At 51.6% G+C, this 12,505-nt stretch overlaps 3 protein-coding genes across 3 annotated transcripts; 1 reads left to right on the forward strand and 2 right to left on the reverse strand.

Annotated features, from left to right (window-relative positions):
• Window positions 1-319: 319 nt before the first annotated feature.
• Window positions 320-5,816, forward strand: RhiXN_10893 (threonyl-tRNA synthetase; the record flags this gene model as incomplete). Its single annotated transcript, XM_043330708.1, has 16 exons — window positions 320-559; window positions 1,476-1,541; window positions 1,595-1,756; window positions 1,816-1,986; window positions 2,037-2,260; window positions 2,313-2,412; window positions 2,499-2,586; window positions 2,642-2,716; window positions 2,779-2,918; window positions 2,979-3,038; window positions 3,533-3,846; window positions 3,903-4,069; window positions 4,120-4,417; window positions 4,474-4,737; window positions 4,800-5,284; window positions 5,338-5,816. The coding sequence occupies 16 exons, from the start codon at window positions 320-322 to the stop codon at window positions 5,814-5,816; spliced, it is 3,333 nt and encodes a 1,110-aa protein (XP_043186053.1).
• A 367-nt stretch (window positions 5,817-6,183) lies between these two features.
• Window positions 6,184-7,915, reverse strand: RhiXN_10894 (alpha/beta hydrolase family protein; the record flags this gene model as incomplete). The annotated part of the gene is made up of 8 exons (XM_043330709.1): window positions 6,184-6,249; window positions 6,292-6,379; window positions 6,434-6,549; window positions 6,627-6,759; window positions 6,821-6,967; window positions 7,038-7,227; window positions 7,278-7,410; window positions 7,469-7,915. 8 exons carry the CDS (start codon window positions 7,913-7,915, stop codon window positions 6,184-6,186), a joined length of 1,320 nt encoding a protein of 439 aa, XP_043186054.1.
• A 454-nt stretch (window positions 7,916-8,369) lies between these two features.
• Window positions 8,370-9,729, reverse strand: RhiXN_10895 (glycosyltransferase family 8 protein; the record flags this gene model as incomplete). Its single annotated transcript, XM_043330710.1, has 7 exons — window positions 8,370-8,567; window positions 8,621-8,786; window positions 8,849-9,001; window positions 9,085-9,230; window positions 9,299-9,323; window positions 9,384-9,475; window positions 9,535-9,729. 7 exons carry the CDS (start codon window positions 9,727-9,729, stop codon window positions 8,370-8,372), a joined length of 975 nt encoding a protein of 324 aa, XP_043186055.1.
• Window positions 9,730-12,505: the final 2,776 nt, after the last annotated feature.

The raw sequence follows: 12,505 nt of genomic DNA on the forward strand, positions 1-12,505 counted from the left end.
GCAAAGTTTTGATTAATCTACCCTTTCACATCCCTATTCTGATACCCTCAGATCCAATGAGTAGCGTTGCAATAGTAGGAGCCTGTCTAGGTGGGTTTATTCTCTGCACTCGGTTTTTCTTCTTAAAGAAGAGTTTACCAAATTTTGCTAGTTTCTTGTTTTGTGGTAAGTCAGCCTGTACTTGTGAGATAACATAAGCAACTTGAACTTGAGCCTCTTAGAGCGTAGCAAACCATGGTTCTATACATGTATGTCTTGTATTAATCAACCATTACCTTGTCTACATGTTTTTAAATAAACAACTCTTCCTTGCAGCTACATGCGGTCGAAACGGCTGCCCCGTATCGACAAAGCCACCGAAAGAGGCCGAGCCCAAGTCACAAGGAGACGATACCAAGAAGACAACCCCCCAAGACCCAAACGGACAATGTTCTGGAGATGCGGTAAATCCTGGGACGAAGAGGACACACAGATGGAAGAGCGTCGGAATGGGGATATGCCGGAGTCTGAATGTCAATGGCAAGATGGGACGATGGTGGGACATTGCGGCGAGATTCGGGTGAGCCGTATCGAGGGACGAGTCCGATGGGGGTGAAGGAAGGGGTATCGCTCGGTGTGGACGTTAGTCACTTGGCTCCCCCTGCAAGACCTGTTGGCTGAATTATCGATCGCGCCAACCGAGGGCCGGATGACTTTGGAGGCGGCGATAAGAGCAAGGAGAGTTCGCGCGATAGAGACAGAAGAGAGCCGTGATAGACAGAGATAACGAAACACAGCAGGAAGATACAGAGACGAGGGAGCAAGAGGTCCGAGAACAGCAATTAAAAAGAAGAAAGAACACAACCGTCGGACAAGGTGCAAGTACCAGGCGGAGTACCCAAAGCTCCACCGAGCGTGTTTTCCTCGTCAGGAACGGAACGTTGATTAACTCTCCTAGGCCCGTACTGGATGAGGCGATCAGTTGGGACAGGCTGGATGCGCAGAGGGAGAGCAAGAAGCGAAAATGGTGGTATATGCCTTGATACCCCCCCCTTGATATAATGAGTGATACCCTTGCTGTATATTACCCTCCCGGCTATATATTATACCGCGATTGTACTTGTGATATTCCACTCTTACCTCCCTAAAAAGGAACAAATGACAAGACCCTGACGATCATCAGATATGCCACGCGAGCCCGTTATCCAAGCTGGCAAGTCATCCCATCCATCCACACAAAGGCTAACAATTTCTTTCGAGCTGCTCTCACCATCATACCCACCATATATAAACCATGACTCTGGACGTGACAAGCTTTATTGTTGAAAAGGGCGGAGACCCCGAGGTTATCAAGGAGAGCCAGCGGAAGAGGGGGGTTCGGTCGAGCTGGTCGATGAGGTGATTGCGATGTATAAACATTGGGTCGAGGGTGGGTTTTTTTTTCCCTTTTTATTTTGTGGGGGCGGTGTGTTGAATCGTGCGAGTTGGTAGCCCAGTTCGAGGCGAACCAGGTAAAGAAACAGGTCAACGCCGTTCAAAAGGAGATCACAGCGAAACGCAAGGTGTGATACTATTACTTTCAATTTAGCATATAGTCGATCTCATATTTGTCTAGGCCAAAGAGCCGTTTGATGAATTTTTAGAGCAAAAGAATAAACTCGAGGCGCAGGTTGCGGAGATGGAAAAGGCGGTGGACGAGGAAGAGCGAGTTATGCGCGCCAAGGCTGCGACGATTGGGAATCTAGTCAACAAGGGTGTCCCCATTAGCCAGACCGAGGTACTAGCGCTCCATCCACCATCCCATCGTTCCATAAACATTACTCATTATGCTATAAGGACGACAATAAAGTGCTCAAAACATGGCACCCCGATGGCCCCAACGCCCAAGTCGAAAAAAAGAGCGACATTCTGGCGCACCACGAAGTGATGATCCGGATCGGGGCATTCGACACGGAACGAGGCTCCAAAGTCGCCGGACACCGCGGGTTCTTCCTCACCGAGGACGGAGTGGACTTGAACCAGGCCTCATCAACTACGGACTCGATTTCCTGCGCAAGCGAGGGTACAAGAAGATTCAACCCCCGTTCTTCATGCGCAAGGACGCGATGGCCAAGACGGCGCAGCTGGACCAGTTTGACGAGGAGCTGTACAAGGTGTCTGGGGATGGAGAGGACAAGTACTTGATTGCGACGAGCGAGCAGCCTATTTCGGCGTTTCATTCGGACGAGCTGTTTGATCAGCCCGAGAAGCAACTGCCTATCAAGTTGAGCTTCTGTTTTGGGTTGTGTTTTGAGCTGAGGAATCGCTTATGGTATTTTTTCTTCCTGTTCTAGGTATGCTGGATACTCGACGTGTTTCCGAAAAGAAGCTGGTGCAGCCGGTCGAGACACATGGGGCATCTTCCGTGTACATCAGTTCGAAAAGGTCGAGCAGGTTCGTTTATTCCGTATTTAGCAATCAATTTACCACTGGCTCAATTAAATGTCTCGACGCGACCCTAACACAATGATTACCGATAGTTCTGCATCACGCAACCGGAGCATTCGTGGGAGATGTTCGAGCACATGGTCGAGAATGCGGAAGCGTTTTACCAGTCGTTGAAGATCCGTACCAGGTAGTGGCGATCGTGAGCGGGGCGCTGAATTTGGCGGCATCGCAAAAGTACGATTTGGAAGCTTGGTTCCCGTTCCAGGGGCATACAAGGAACTGGTTTCGTGTTCTAATTGCACGGATTATCGTGAGCGGGGTCGTTCTTCTCTTTGTCTTCTCGCGTGACTGATTCTGGATGGTGGATAATAGAGAGCCGAAGGTTGCGTATCCAATGCGGACAGAAACAAAAGGGTGACACACGCACAAACTGGGTGCACATGCTCAATGGAACGCTGTGCGCAACAGAACGTGCGTTGTGCTGTATTGTGGAGAACTACCAGAGTCCGGAAGTGGGTTCTCTTGTTTTCGATTGGTGGTGGTGCCGAGTATTGACAATGATGACATATTAGGGCCTGGTGATTCCCGAGGTGTTGCGTCCGTACATGCAAGGGCGCGAGTTGCTGCCGTATGTGAGGGAGCTGCCCAAGGGACTGCAGAGGAAAAAGGCGTAGAGATGTGTAGTTTAATTGATAGATGAATGGATATGGGGACAAGACCCTGAGGAATGCGCAAATCCGTGGGGGGATGACAAAGGCGGTGGGATGTTGCTGCGAATATGTGCAATATGCCTGTGCTGGACTCTTTTTCGGCTTGAACTGAGCGCAGGCCAAGTGGAAGTCCGAGGGCTGTTATCTGCATCTGCCAGCCGCTGCTTTGGACTGTACTGGCATCCGAGCACACTGGGACCAGACTGGCAGCTGGCTCGATTCCGCCAATTTGACGCCTTAAAATGCTGGTGATGCTGGCCATGGTCTGCCTGGGCCCCATCGGCCTCGGTAGCGCTCTGCCCGTGCACACACACCAGACGCGGCAGAACTCGGCCAACGGCAACGACCACTCGGCGAAAATCATTGCACGTGGCTCATTCCATATATTATACACTATGCTAATACTATGCTACTAGGCCCCCGTTGTTGTCGTCGCCGTCGTGTGCGTAATGCTCGTCGCGTTTGGGTGGTGGAAGCGCCGGAAACGGACGCGCGAGTTTATCCAACAACTCCAGACGACGGCCGCAACGACGAATAACAATAGCACTTCGGCAACGAATAACATTTCCAATTCCAATACGACGACCACGAATGCTGCTCCGACGACTGGTGCAGATGCCCCCGCACGTCCCCCGAGACGCCGACGCCGCCGACGACCGAGCCAGATATCGACCAAGAGTCTGCCGGCGTATAACGAACAGGCCGGAGACGAGGAGATTGTGCTCGTGAGGTATGTTGCTACCTCTATCTTGTCCCAGACTCGTATTTGACATTGTGTACTCTCAGACGGGCCGAGAACCAAAACGATTCGGACGATGACGACAGCAATGAACAGGACGATGAACCGCCCAATACTACTCGACAGCCATCTTCTTCCTCCCGCGCACCTGACTCACGGCCCTTGCTCGACGATGATTCCAGTCCGGACATGCCGCGCGTATCGCTTGCCAGCAGTTCCCGCGCCCGGAGCCTCAACGAGCGTCACGAGAGATCCCATTCTCAGTCCCAAGAACCGAGTCAGCTGGGCCACGAGTCACTGGCCAATACCACCTTTGCTTCCTATCGCGGAAACCGAGCCTGAGCCTGAACCGGAGCAGGAGCAGCCAGAGCCAGACCATACGCAGCGAGGACAACAGGCAACACGCTACGACGCTTCACCCATATGGCGATACTCCCACTTATGACGAGGCCATGTCCACCAGCCACGTCCATCTCCCTTCCACCGACACAGCCCATACCACCGAACCATCCACGAGCACAAACACCGACCTGGGCCAGCCCCGGCCGACGCAGACGCAACAGTCAGACCCAAACGCAAGTCCGTCTTCCGCCACCTCGGTCGATTCCACATCAACAGGCCGTCTGGTTCGAGTGCGGGCCATGGATCCGCTCCATCCGAGTCGGTCGAGATGACCGACACCTCTCCCCGGCCTTCGACATCCACCCACCGCCCCTCTGGATCTACATCCGCATTCACCCACCGCCCTTCGACGTCCCTCTCGGTAAACGCACACAAACCCTCGCCCTCGCTCTCGTCCCTCTCGCTCATCCTCACCCGCTCCCAGTCGCCCACCATGTCCCGCACATCCCTCAACATCTCCTCCCCATCCCCACCACCCTCGTGCGCACCGAGCTCTCGTACCCAAGAGCAGGCCCGACGCCCGAACAAATCCGTTTCCTCAGTTCGCGAGAGAGTCTTGGGAGGTTCGGAATGCCCTATGGAGAAGAAGCCATCGCTGCTGCCCGCTCGAGAGAGTACCTGCCGCCCATCTATCAGCCTAGGGTCGGCGAAGCGGGCGCGACGACCGGGGCTGACGAGAGTGGCGCAATTAGTGGCACTGGCGGTACTGGTGGGATTGCCGGGACCAATGAGATCACTCGAACCGGGTCGGGATCAGCAGGAGCAGCGCCTGGTTCAGACGACGATCCGACTGTCACGATCAGACGCGGTCCGATGATCTTGACGCCCGGTGAACTCGCCACGAGGCAGCACCGCTCGGGACTCGCCGTGTCGGCTCCTGCCGATCCCGATCCTACCGTTACCATCACCGTCACTGCTTCGGCGGACGACACCAAGGAGGCCGATGAGGACTATCACGAACCTGGACCTGGGACGACTGGGGTTGGGACTGGGACTGGATTGGAACTGGAGGGGTTCGAGAAACTAGGTCTGGAGGAGATGGCCGAGATCGAGATCAAGATCGTGTTATGGGTATCCAAGAGGATACTATGGTTATCCAAGAAGAACCCATGGGCATATACGAAGAGGCTATGACTGTACAACCCAAACCCAGAGCCACACGGGACTATCCGACGACTGAACACCACCAGCACGATCTAGCCAATCAGGACAGCCGACGAGAATCAGTCTATACGACCCATTCATTCGTGACCGCCACCGAGGGCGAACGGGACAGTTCGCCGCCTACACCTACGCCTACACCCGGCCCTGGCTCTCGCGCTAATTCGGGTTCTGATTCGGTCTCTGGGTTGGGTTCGGGTTCGGGCACGCTCGTTCGTCGCCCGATCCAGATCGAGGTTTCCACCCCGTCTGAAACCCAGACTCGACTTTCGACCGAAACCCAGACCCGGTCCTCGACTGAAACTCAAACCCAGAGCCAGAGCCAGAGCCGGACTACCCCTGCCGCGCGCAAACGGTGCTCATTCCAGAATCCAGCGAGGCCCTGCATCCAGAGTTGACCCTTGTTCCTGCGACGCCCATTGGCTGACCGGTTGTATCTACGAGCCTCGTCGCCCGCTCTTTCGTTTTCTAGGGGGTTTGATCTGTACATGCTCTTTTTCTTTTTCTTTTTTTGTTCATTGGATTAGATTGGATCGGGACTTGGTCTTTTTTTTCTTGTCTATTTCTCTTTCTATAGTATGTTTACAGCTTGCAATTGTATGCGTATGCTATGCGGCAATAATACTCGCTTTCAGCCCACGTAAGGGTAAGATCGCCGTTCTAGAGCTTGGATTTCATCCCATGATGCGCATGTATGAAATCCAAAATTTCGTGAGCTGTTAACAATTAGTTATTGTCATGAAACAAGGTCAAGGGGAGGGGGGTCTACGAACCAAGTGCTTCGGTGCTTCTTGAGGTATCTACAACAGAACAAAATGCGTTTATCCAGTTCTGGTCTTTGAAATTATTTTATTTATTAGGGAACGGACTCACCAGGTGGCCTGCGCCTTTGATTTGCGTGTTGCTTGAATTAGAAGGTCTGCGCCAGACTGTGTGCCTTGTCAAATCTGGTCCGCCCGTTCTGTTTCTCGCCGCATTAGAATAAACTCAACAAGCACGAGAAGAGGGGACTAACGCGTGAGCACTAGTCGAATCCATGATCCACCTCAACGGAATCCGTTCGTCCAGCGTCGGAAGCATCTCCCATACCTCACACGGCAATCGCGCATTCTCGCCAAACGTAACAGCTTCCTAAATCACTCATTGAATCAATCCAGCCTCTCTGCCTCATCAGACAGCGGGGGCTAATTAGAACACCCCCAATTTACCTGGTATCCTGAGCATTTCAATCTAACACCCTGTTCGTCTTGGTTTGTTCCGTATTGGGCATAATCGGCTAATACATCCGGGTGCCACGCTTGGAAGAACGGAGAATTCAAAAACCCGCCTTGAGCTGACTCACTAATTTGGAGAGGGCAGTTGGAGATGTGTCATGGAATAGAAAAATCAGGGAAAGACGTACCGGTCAGGCCATTGTTCTCGGCGGATCAGCGCCCCTCGAGTTAGTGCGTCGATTCCAGGCCCGCGGAGTGCGTACGAAGGATAGATTACTGGGTCCAGGAGAATGATGGACGAAAAGAGCGAGGGAGAGTCGAGTACGGCTCGCGCGCTAATTTAGAGTTGATGAATCGATCGTTTTGGTTTTGTTATTTGAAGGGAGAAATGATGTGATGACTCACAGTGTGCATCCTCCGAATGAATGGCCAATTCCTACTATTTTGCGGTGCGGGAAGCCGCTTTTCAGCCGGGATTGGGTAGTTTGGTCCGGTACCCGCTCCAGATTCCGTACGAGCTGATTATTCTCGATTCTATCGGGGAGATAGTTGCCGAGAAAGTTGAGAATGTCTCGGGCGTGGTCGGACCACTCGACTGGAAAAGAAATTAATGCAAGGGATCCGGGTGGGAATAACCGAGCTTACATATTTCACCTAGATTCTCTTTATTCAGCAGTGCACTATCCCCATGGTTCACTGCGTCCAGAGCCCAGATTTCATCTATGCTCGCTTGGCCTTGAGGCGTCGACAAGAGGTATCGGAGGGTAGTTTCCCATATCTACGGCATACAACTTAGTACATACATACATACACTACCTGGGAAATGGAAGCTGTACCTCTTTATGAAATCCGGTGGCATGAGAAAGCATAACCGTCACGCCAGGACTATTGTTCGTGCGGTGTCTATTGGGGACATACCGGTTCGCAACCATCCACATTGTGGCATCGTTCACGGGAAACGACTTGTATCCTAAAGCAATATCCGACCTGAGTTGTGAAATCTCCTCAAACTTGGCGTCGGCAATCGCCTGTCGCTCCACCTTGCTCAACCCGGCGGGGGTAGCGAGCCGACTGCTGTGGCCCGGTGGCGGACTCTCCCGAGGTGCTGCGGCCTGAAAGACATGCGGCGTGCACGTCCAACCGGGTAGGAAAGCTCGGCTCGCATTGTTATTAGGGAGAGCAGGGGGCGGGGGGATCGAGCTTTGTTTGTTTGCGAGTGGAGTCAGAGTTCGGGGTATAGTGGTTCCTCGGGGTGCGGGGCTCGTTGGTGGAGGATAGTGCATGGTCGGAAGCCGTCTAGTTACTCGCATCAACTCCGTGTGTCGTCGTCAGGTTTGAGCTTGAGGATCATTATTTGAGACGCGGAAGAGCCCAGCCACGATGCCACGGCCGGTTCCGGTTCAGCTGTCGGACCGGACTGATGACTACAAGAACCATAGGTGCGCCACAGAACCCAGATGGAGTCATAAATAAGTTCCGAATTATCCAATCTAAACTACCATACAAACAAATATACAAACATTATAAGATAACTAACACAAGGATGAATGGGCAAACAGACAAACAGGGAGGCGATAAGACAGACAAACAGACAGACAGACAGACAGACAGAGATAAGAATAAGACTATTATAACATCCAAAACTGCAAAGTTCCAAACAGAAGACCGAGTGGTGGTGAAGAGTCCCATTTTCGTGCCGGCGAAGTGTGTGAGAGAGAGGAGATTTTGCACCTTTTTTTAATTTATTTGGACCGTGGCACGGAGGTAGGGACCGACGAGATCCCATAGGCCAAGGCAGTCGTCGCCCTTGAGACGGCGTTCGAGGCGCTCGAGAGCCTCCCACCACCAACTGTGAGTGACCCTGACAGCATCCGCCGCGTCGGTGTCCCAAGTGGGCTTCTCCATCCAGGGCTTGTCAAGCACGTAGTGAACGCACTAGAGAACAAATGAATACCCAATAATCGAATTCCAATGACTCTCAGACACACCTTGACTTCGTCATCCCTCCACATACTGGGGTGAGTGAAACGCGAGGTCTTGAGGGCGTTGTAAATGTAAGGCAGCGGTTTCCACCGACCGGTGAAAAAGTCCGAGATCAGATCTTGGTCCGCAAATGCGTACTCTTGAATGCGCGGCGAAGTTTGGAGGAAAGTCCTGAGATTCAATAAACATTGAGCATTTTGCGCCCCGTGCTTAATTGCGGCGCATAAACTCACTGGATATCAGCGGCAAGTCTGGGCGTCGGAGTGCATACGACCAAGCCCGAATTGATGAGCCCATATGGGCGAGGCGACTCGGAGGTAATTTGGGGTGGTGAACTTAGGCAAATTGGATGACGCATCGGGGTATGAGCGCAATTCTCTGGCACCCTATTAAAAAATCAGACCGGAAATTAGTTGGAAACTCAAGAAACCTAGGAGGTGAGGGAGAGAGTATTTCAATGCGCACTCACCAATCGACAGGGTAATGCTTCAATTGGCGAGGGTTGCAAGCGCAAGCGTGTGCGCCAGCAATCCAGTCTTCACCAGGGAGCTCGATGTGCATCAGTTCGTCCATGTTCTTCCTGACGAGCATGTCTGCATCCAAAAGAACCACGCGCTAAAAGGGAAATCCAAGACATGTCAGTTTTTGAAGGCGCATATATTTCCTGACAAGATAATACCCACCTCGTACTCGTACAACTCGAACACGCTAAATGGAGCAAGCGGCGTTAGATCGATATCTAATCTCAGATTGTGCGGTGGCACTTACCGAAGCTTGGTCCACGCGTCGATGAAGCGCGAATCATGGGGATTGACGACCCACTTGCCGGGTTCGGGGCCCATGGCTTCAACCGGGCGTATCTAGAATAGCGCATGAGTTTATGCAGAAACTTCCTAATATGTACCCGGCTGGAGCTCACCTTGATTCCACGAAGACGAAGGATCTCCCGGGCCTCGTGTGGGACGGCAGGAGTGACCATAACGATAAGAGGATATGCGCTCGATACAGGCTTAGACGCGAGGGAGTCGTGCAAGACCAGGACACCGGGGAGGTAAGAGGGCTTGGTCAAGAGTGTCACAAAGGCGCTGTTGGGTCGGACGGGGTAGGCAGACATTATGTATTAGAATTAGGTGGTGAGAAAGGTAGATGATTAGGTTGCGCAAGAGGCGAGTGTGTTCAATGGAGATATAGAACTAAGAGTAGTAGATATGGGTGAGCAAGAGAGAGAGAGTACTCGGGAGCTGTGATGATCCAAGTCGGGACACGAGGCCCCAGCTTTATAGGTTGTGTGTTGACCTTGCGATTAATTTCACCCAGCAACATGGGCGACGAATCAGTAAGAAACCCCCCGCATTTGTTCAGGTGCAAGGGAGGCCTATGGTCAGCCGGCTGGCCATTGGTCCTGGCGCATCCACTGAATGAGGTTTGTGTACGAATACGCTCTTTCGGTAGGGGGCTACGGATTTTGCCTTCTTCTCAGGGATCACAGAGACTATGCGCAATACCAAAACAGCTCCAGGGCCCTAGTGACGACCGATCGAAACTGCCGCCAACCTATTTTGAACAACTCGATGCGATATGATTTAGATCGACATTGGTGGCTGTGTTCTGATATGGCAATTCCCGTTGTAACTGCAGTCGCCTCTTGGTGTGTGTCAGCCAGAAATCTTGTCGACACGCGCGCGATACATTGTCATCCGGGCGCTATAAACTCTGTAATTAAGACAATAACGGCAAGTCGAATGGCAGTGTCTTGAAGGGGAAATCATTCGGTTGACGGGCTAAACTTCACGAGCTAGTGGTTTCTCGGTGGAATGTCGTTATTTCGTACCCGCGACTTGAGCCTGGGAGCCCACATCTCGGAGAACCCTGTACTGTAATTCATGGAGTTCTGAAGCTTGTCGCAAGGGCGATCCCAAGCCTTGCATAATTTCCCACACACACAACCGGCTTATTTTGTCCAAGACAAATCCATTCCAGCACCCCTCTCTTCGTCTTCGGTGTTTATTCCTCTCGTCGGACAGGACAACCGCCGCGAAATTGTGGTTGTGACAAATTATGCTTACATGTATCGTTGTTAGTTTTACGCCCTCTCCCCCCACTCACTCGGCTGTAACAGACAAATGAAATAAGAAATAAAAAGTCAGAAACATATTTTGCACTTGGTAGCAACGGCATCGCCCGTACACCCTCTCCACCTCCCTCTCCTGAGATCAGCGAGGGTTAGCGACGAGCCACCAAATATACCCAAACAAACTAGATAGTGATGCGCAAGAAGTACAGATGCCATGTGGTTCCACGTGGACGGGAGAATCACATTGAGAGCGTCAAGGTACGATTGCAATTGGCAAGCCCCTGCCCTCCCCCTCACCTCCGCAATTTTGACCTAGTTCATCTGGAAGATCATGATCAATCCGGAAAATTTTTTGGGTAAGAGGTCTTGCAGGATTTCTTGTACGATCCGTATGTGTGCAACGAGGGTCGGGGTTTGAGACTCTATCGATTCACGAACGTGTGGTGTTATGTGGGGATTAGCTTCCTTATTCTATTCTGACCTTGCCCTATCTATGATTATTAATATTATGACGATATGCACCCCTATGTAGGTCATGATCGTCACATATACTTTGTCCGGCGGGCTCAACGGTTTCGGGGCCTTGTCGTATACACGTTAACCCTGATACCGTGCGCTGGAGGGCAGGGTGAGTTCGTGGCGTCTTGACTATTGGGACCTGGCCGACGAGTGCACCATGCAGGATGAAATGGCCGTCTCGGCGACGGGGAATCTCTTAGAACACTCAAGGGCCGTACCCAGAGAAGAGAGATATTCATATCATCGACCGTTGATTGCCATTATCAGCTGAAATTCCTGCGCCTGGATTTTAACTTTACGAGTTAGACAGACGGTGAACTTTTGCTTTGCGTGTCTACGTGGTAATCAGATCGTACGAACCTGAGGATCGTGGTGTTGCTATAAACCAAACCAAGCAAACAGAAAGAAGTTTGTCCAAGAAAAGGCTATAGTGGAAGTTGAGGTATTGTGAGCCCGATGCATTGTACCGCGCGAATTAGGGTCACCGAGCAGTCAATTATTACAGGCGATCAAAAAAGTCTTGCCGAAAATGTCTATCATCCTGACTACCGTTCCTCAGGGCAGAGACAATGTGGTAGATCAAGGATGTGTAGGATGATGATCATGATTTCGCGTGGACGAAGGACGGGCCTTACCGGGCAGACCAGGCGCTCGGCGGCTATCACAATGAACCAGCGATGATGATTATTGACACTTGACAGATGTTGAAGCCAAATAAGCTTTTTGTCACCACGCCACGGTGACTCCGATGGGATTTGAGGTGGCGCGATACTATTCTATGTTGGGACGAATATCATTTATGTGGGGTACCTACGAGCCTATTGTTTCAAAGAAGTTATGACATACGCGCCCTCAAACGTCCAGACCGGATAATTGATCGCTAAATATCAATGTTGAGGATACATAAATGTATGGGAAGACAAATATATATTAATATTCAAGGCTAAAGGTAATCAGACAAACGGGATTATCTGGTAAAAAAAAAGGGGTACAGGACCAAATTGTTGTAAATGACTCACGTTTGACAACCCTTTAGGGTTGTTCAAGCCTCCACCGCGTGGTTTAGCGTTTATGGCGCACATGGCGAAGACCAGACAAGGCTAGTCGCGCCACGGCCCGCCCTTGGGTTACTAAAGCGTCAAACGTCGGTACCGGGCCGTGGTTGTTAGGCAAAAAGCGCGGATGTATCACGAGCTATCTATTTTGTGTGAGTGTGTGGCGCCGTGGTCGAGATGTAACAAGTCCAAGAAGCGAGATGAAGTTAGAGGCTGAAGGCCAAGCATTTGCAGGCGTAATT

This window comes from Rhizoctonia solani, chromosome 14 (genome assembly GCF_016906535.1).
Source record: "Rhizoctonia solani chromosome 14, complete sequence".
In the NCBI taxonomy this organism is placed as follows: Eukaryota; Fungi; Basidiomycota; class Agaricomycetes; order Cantharellales; family Ceratobasidiaceae; genus Rhizoctonia; species Rhizoctonia solani.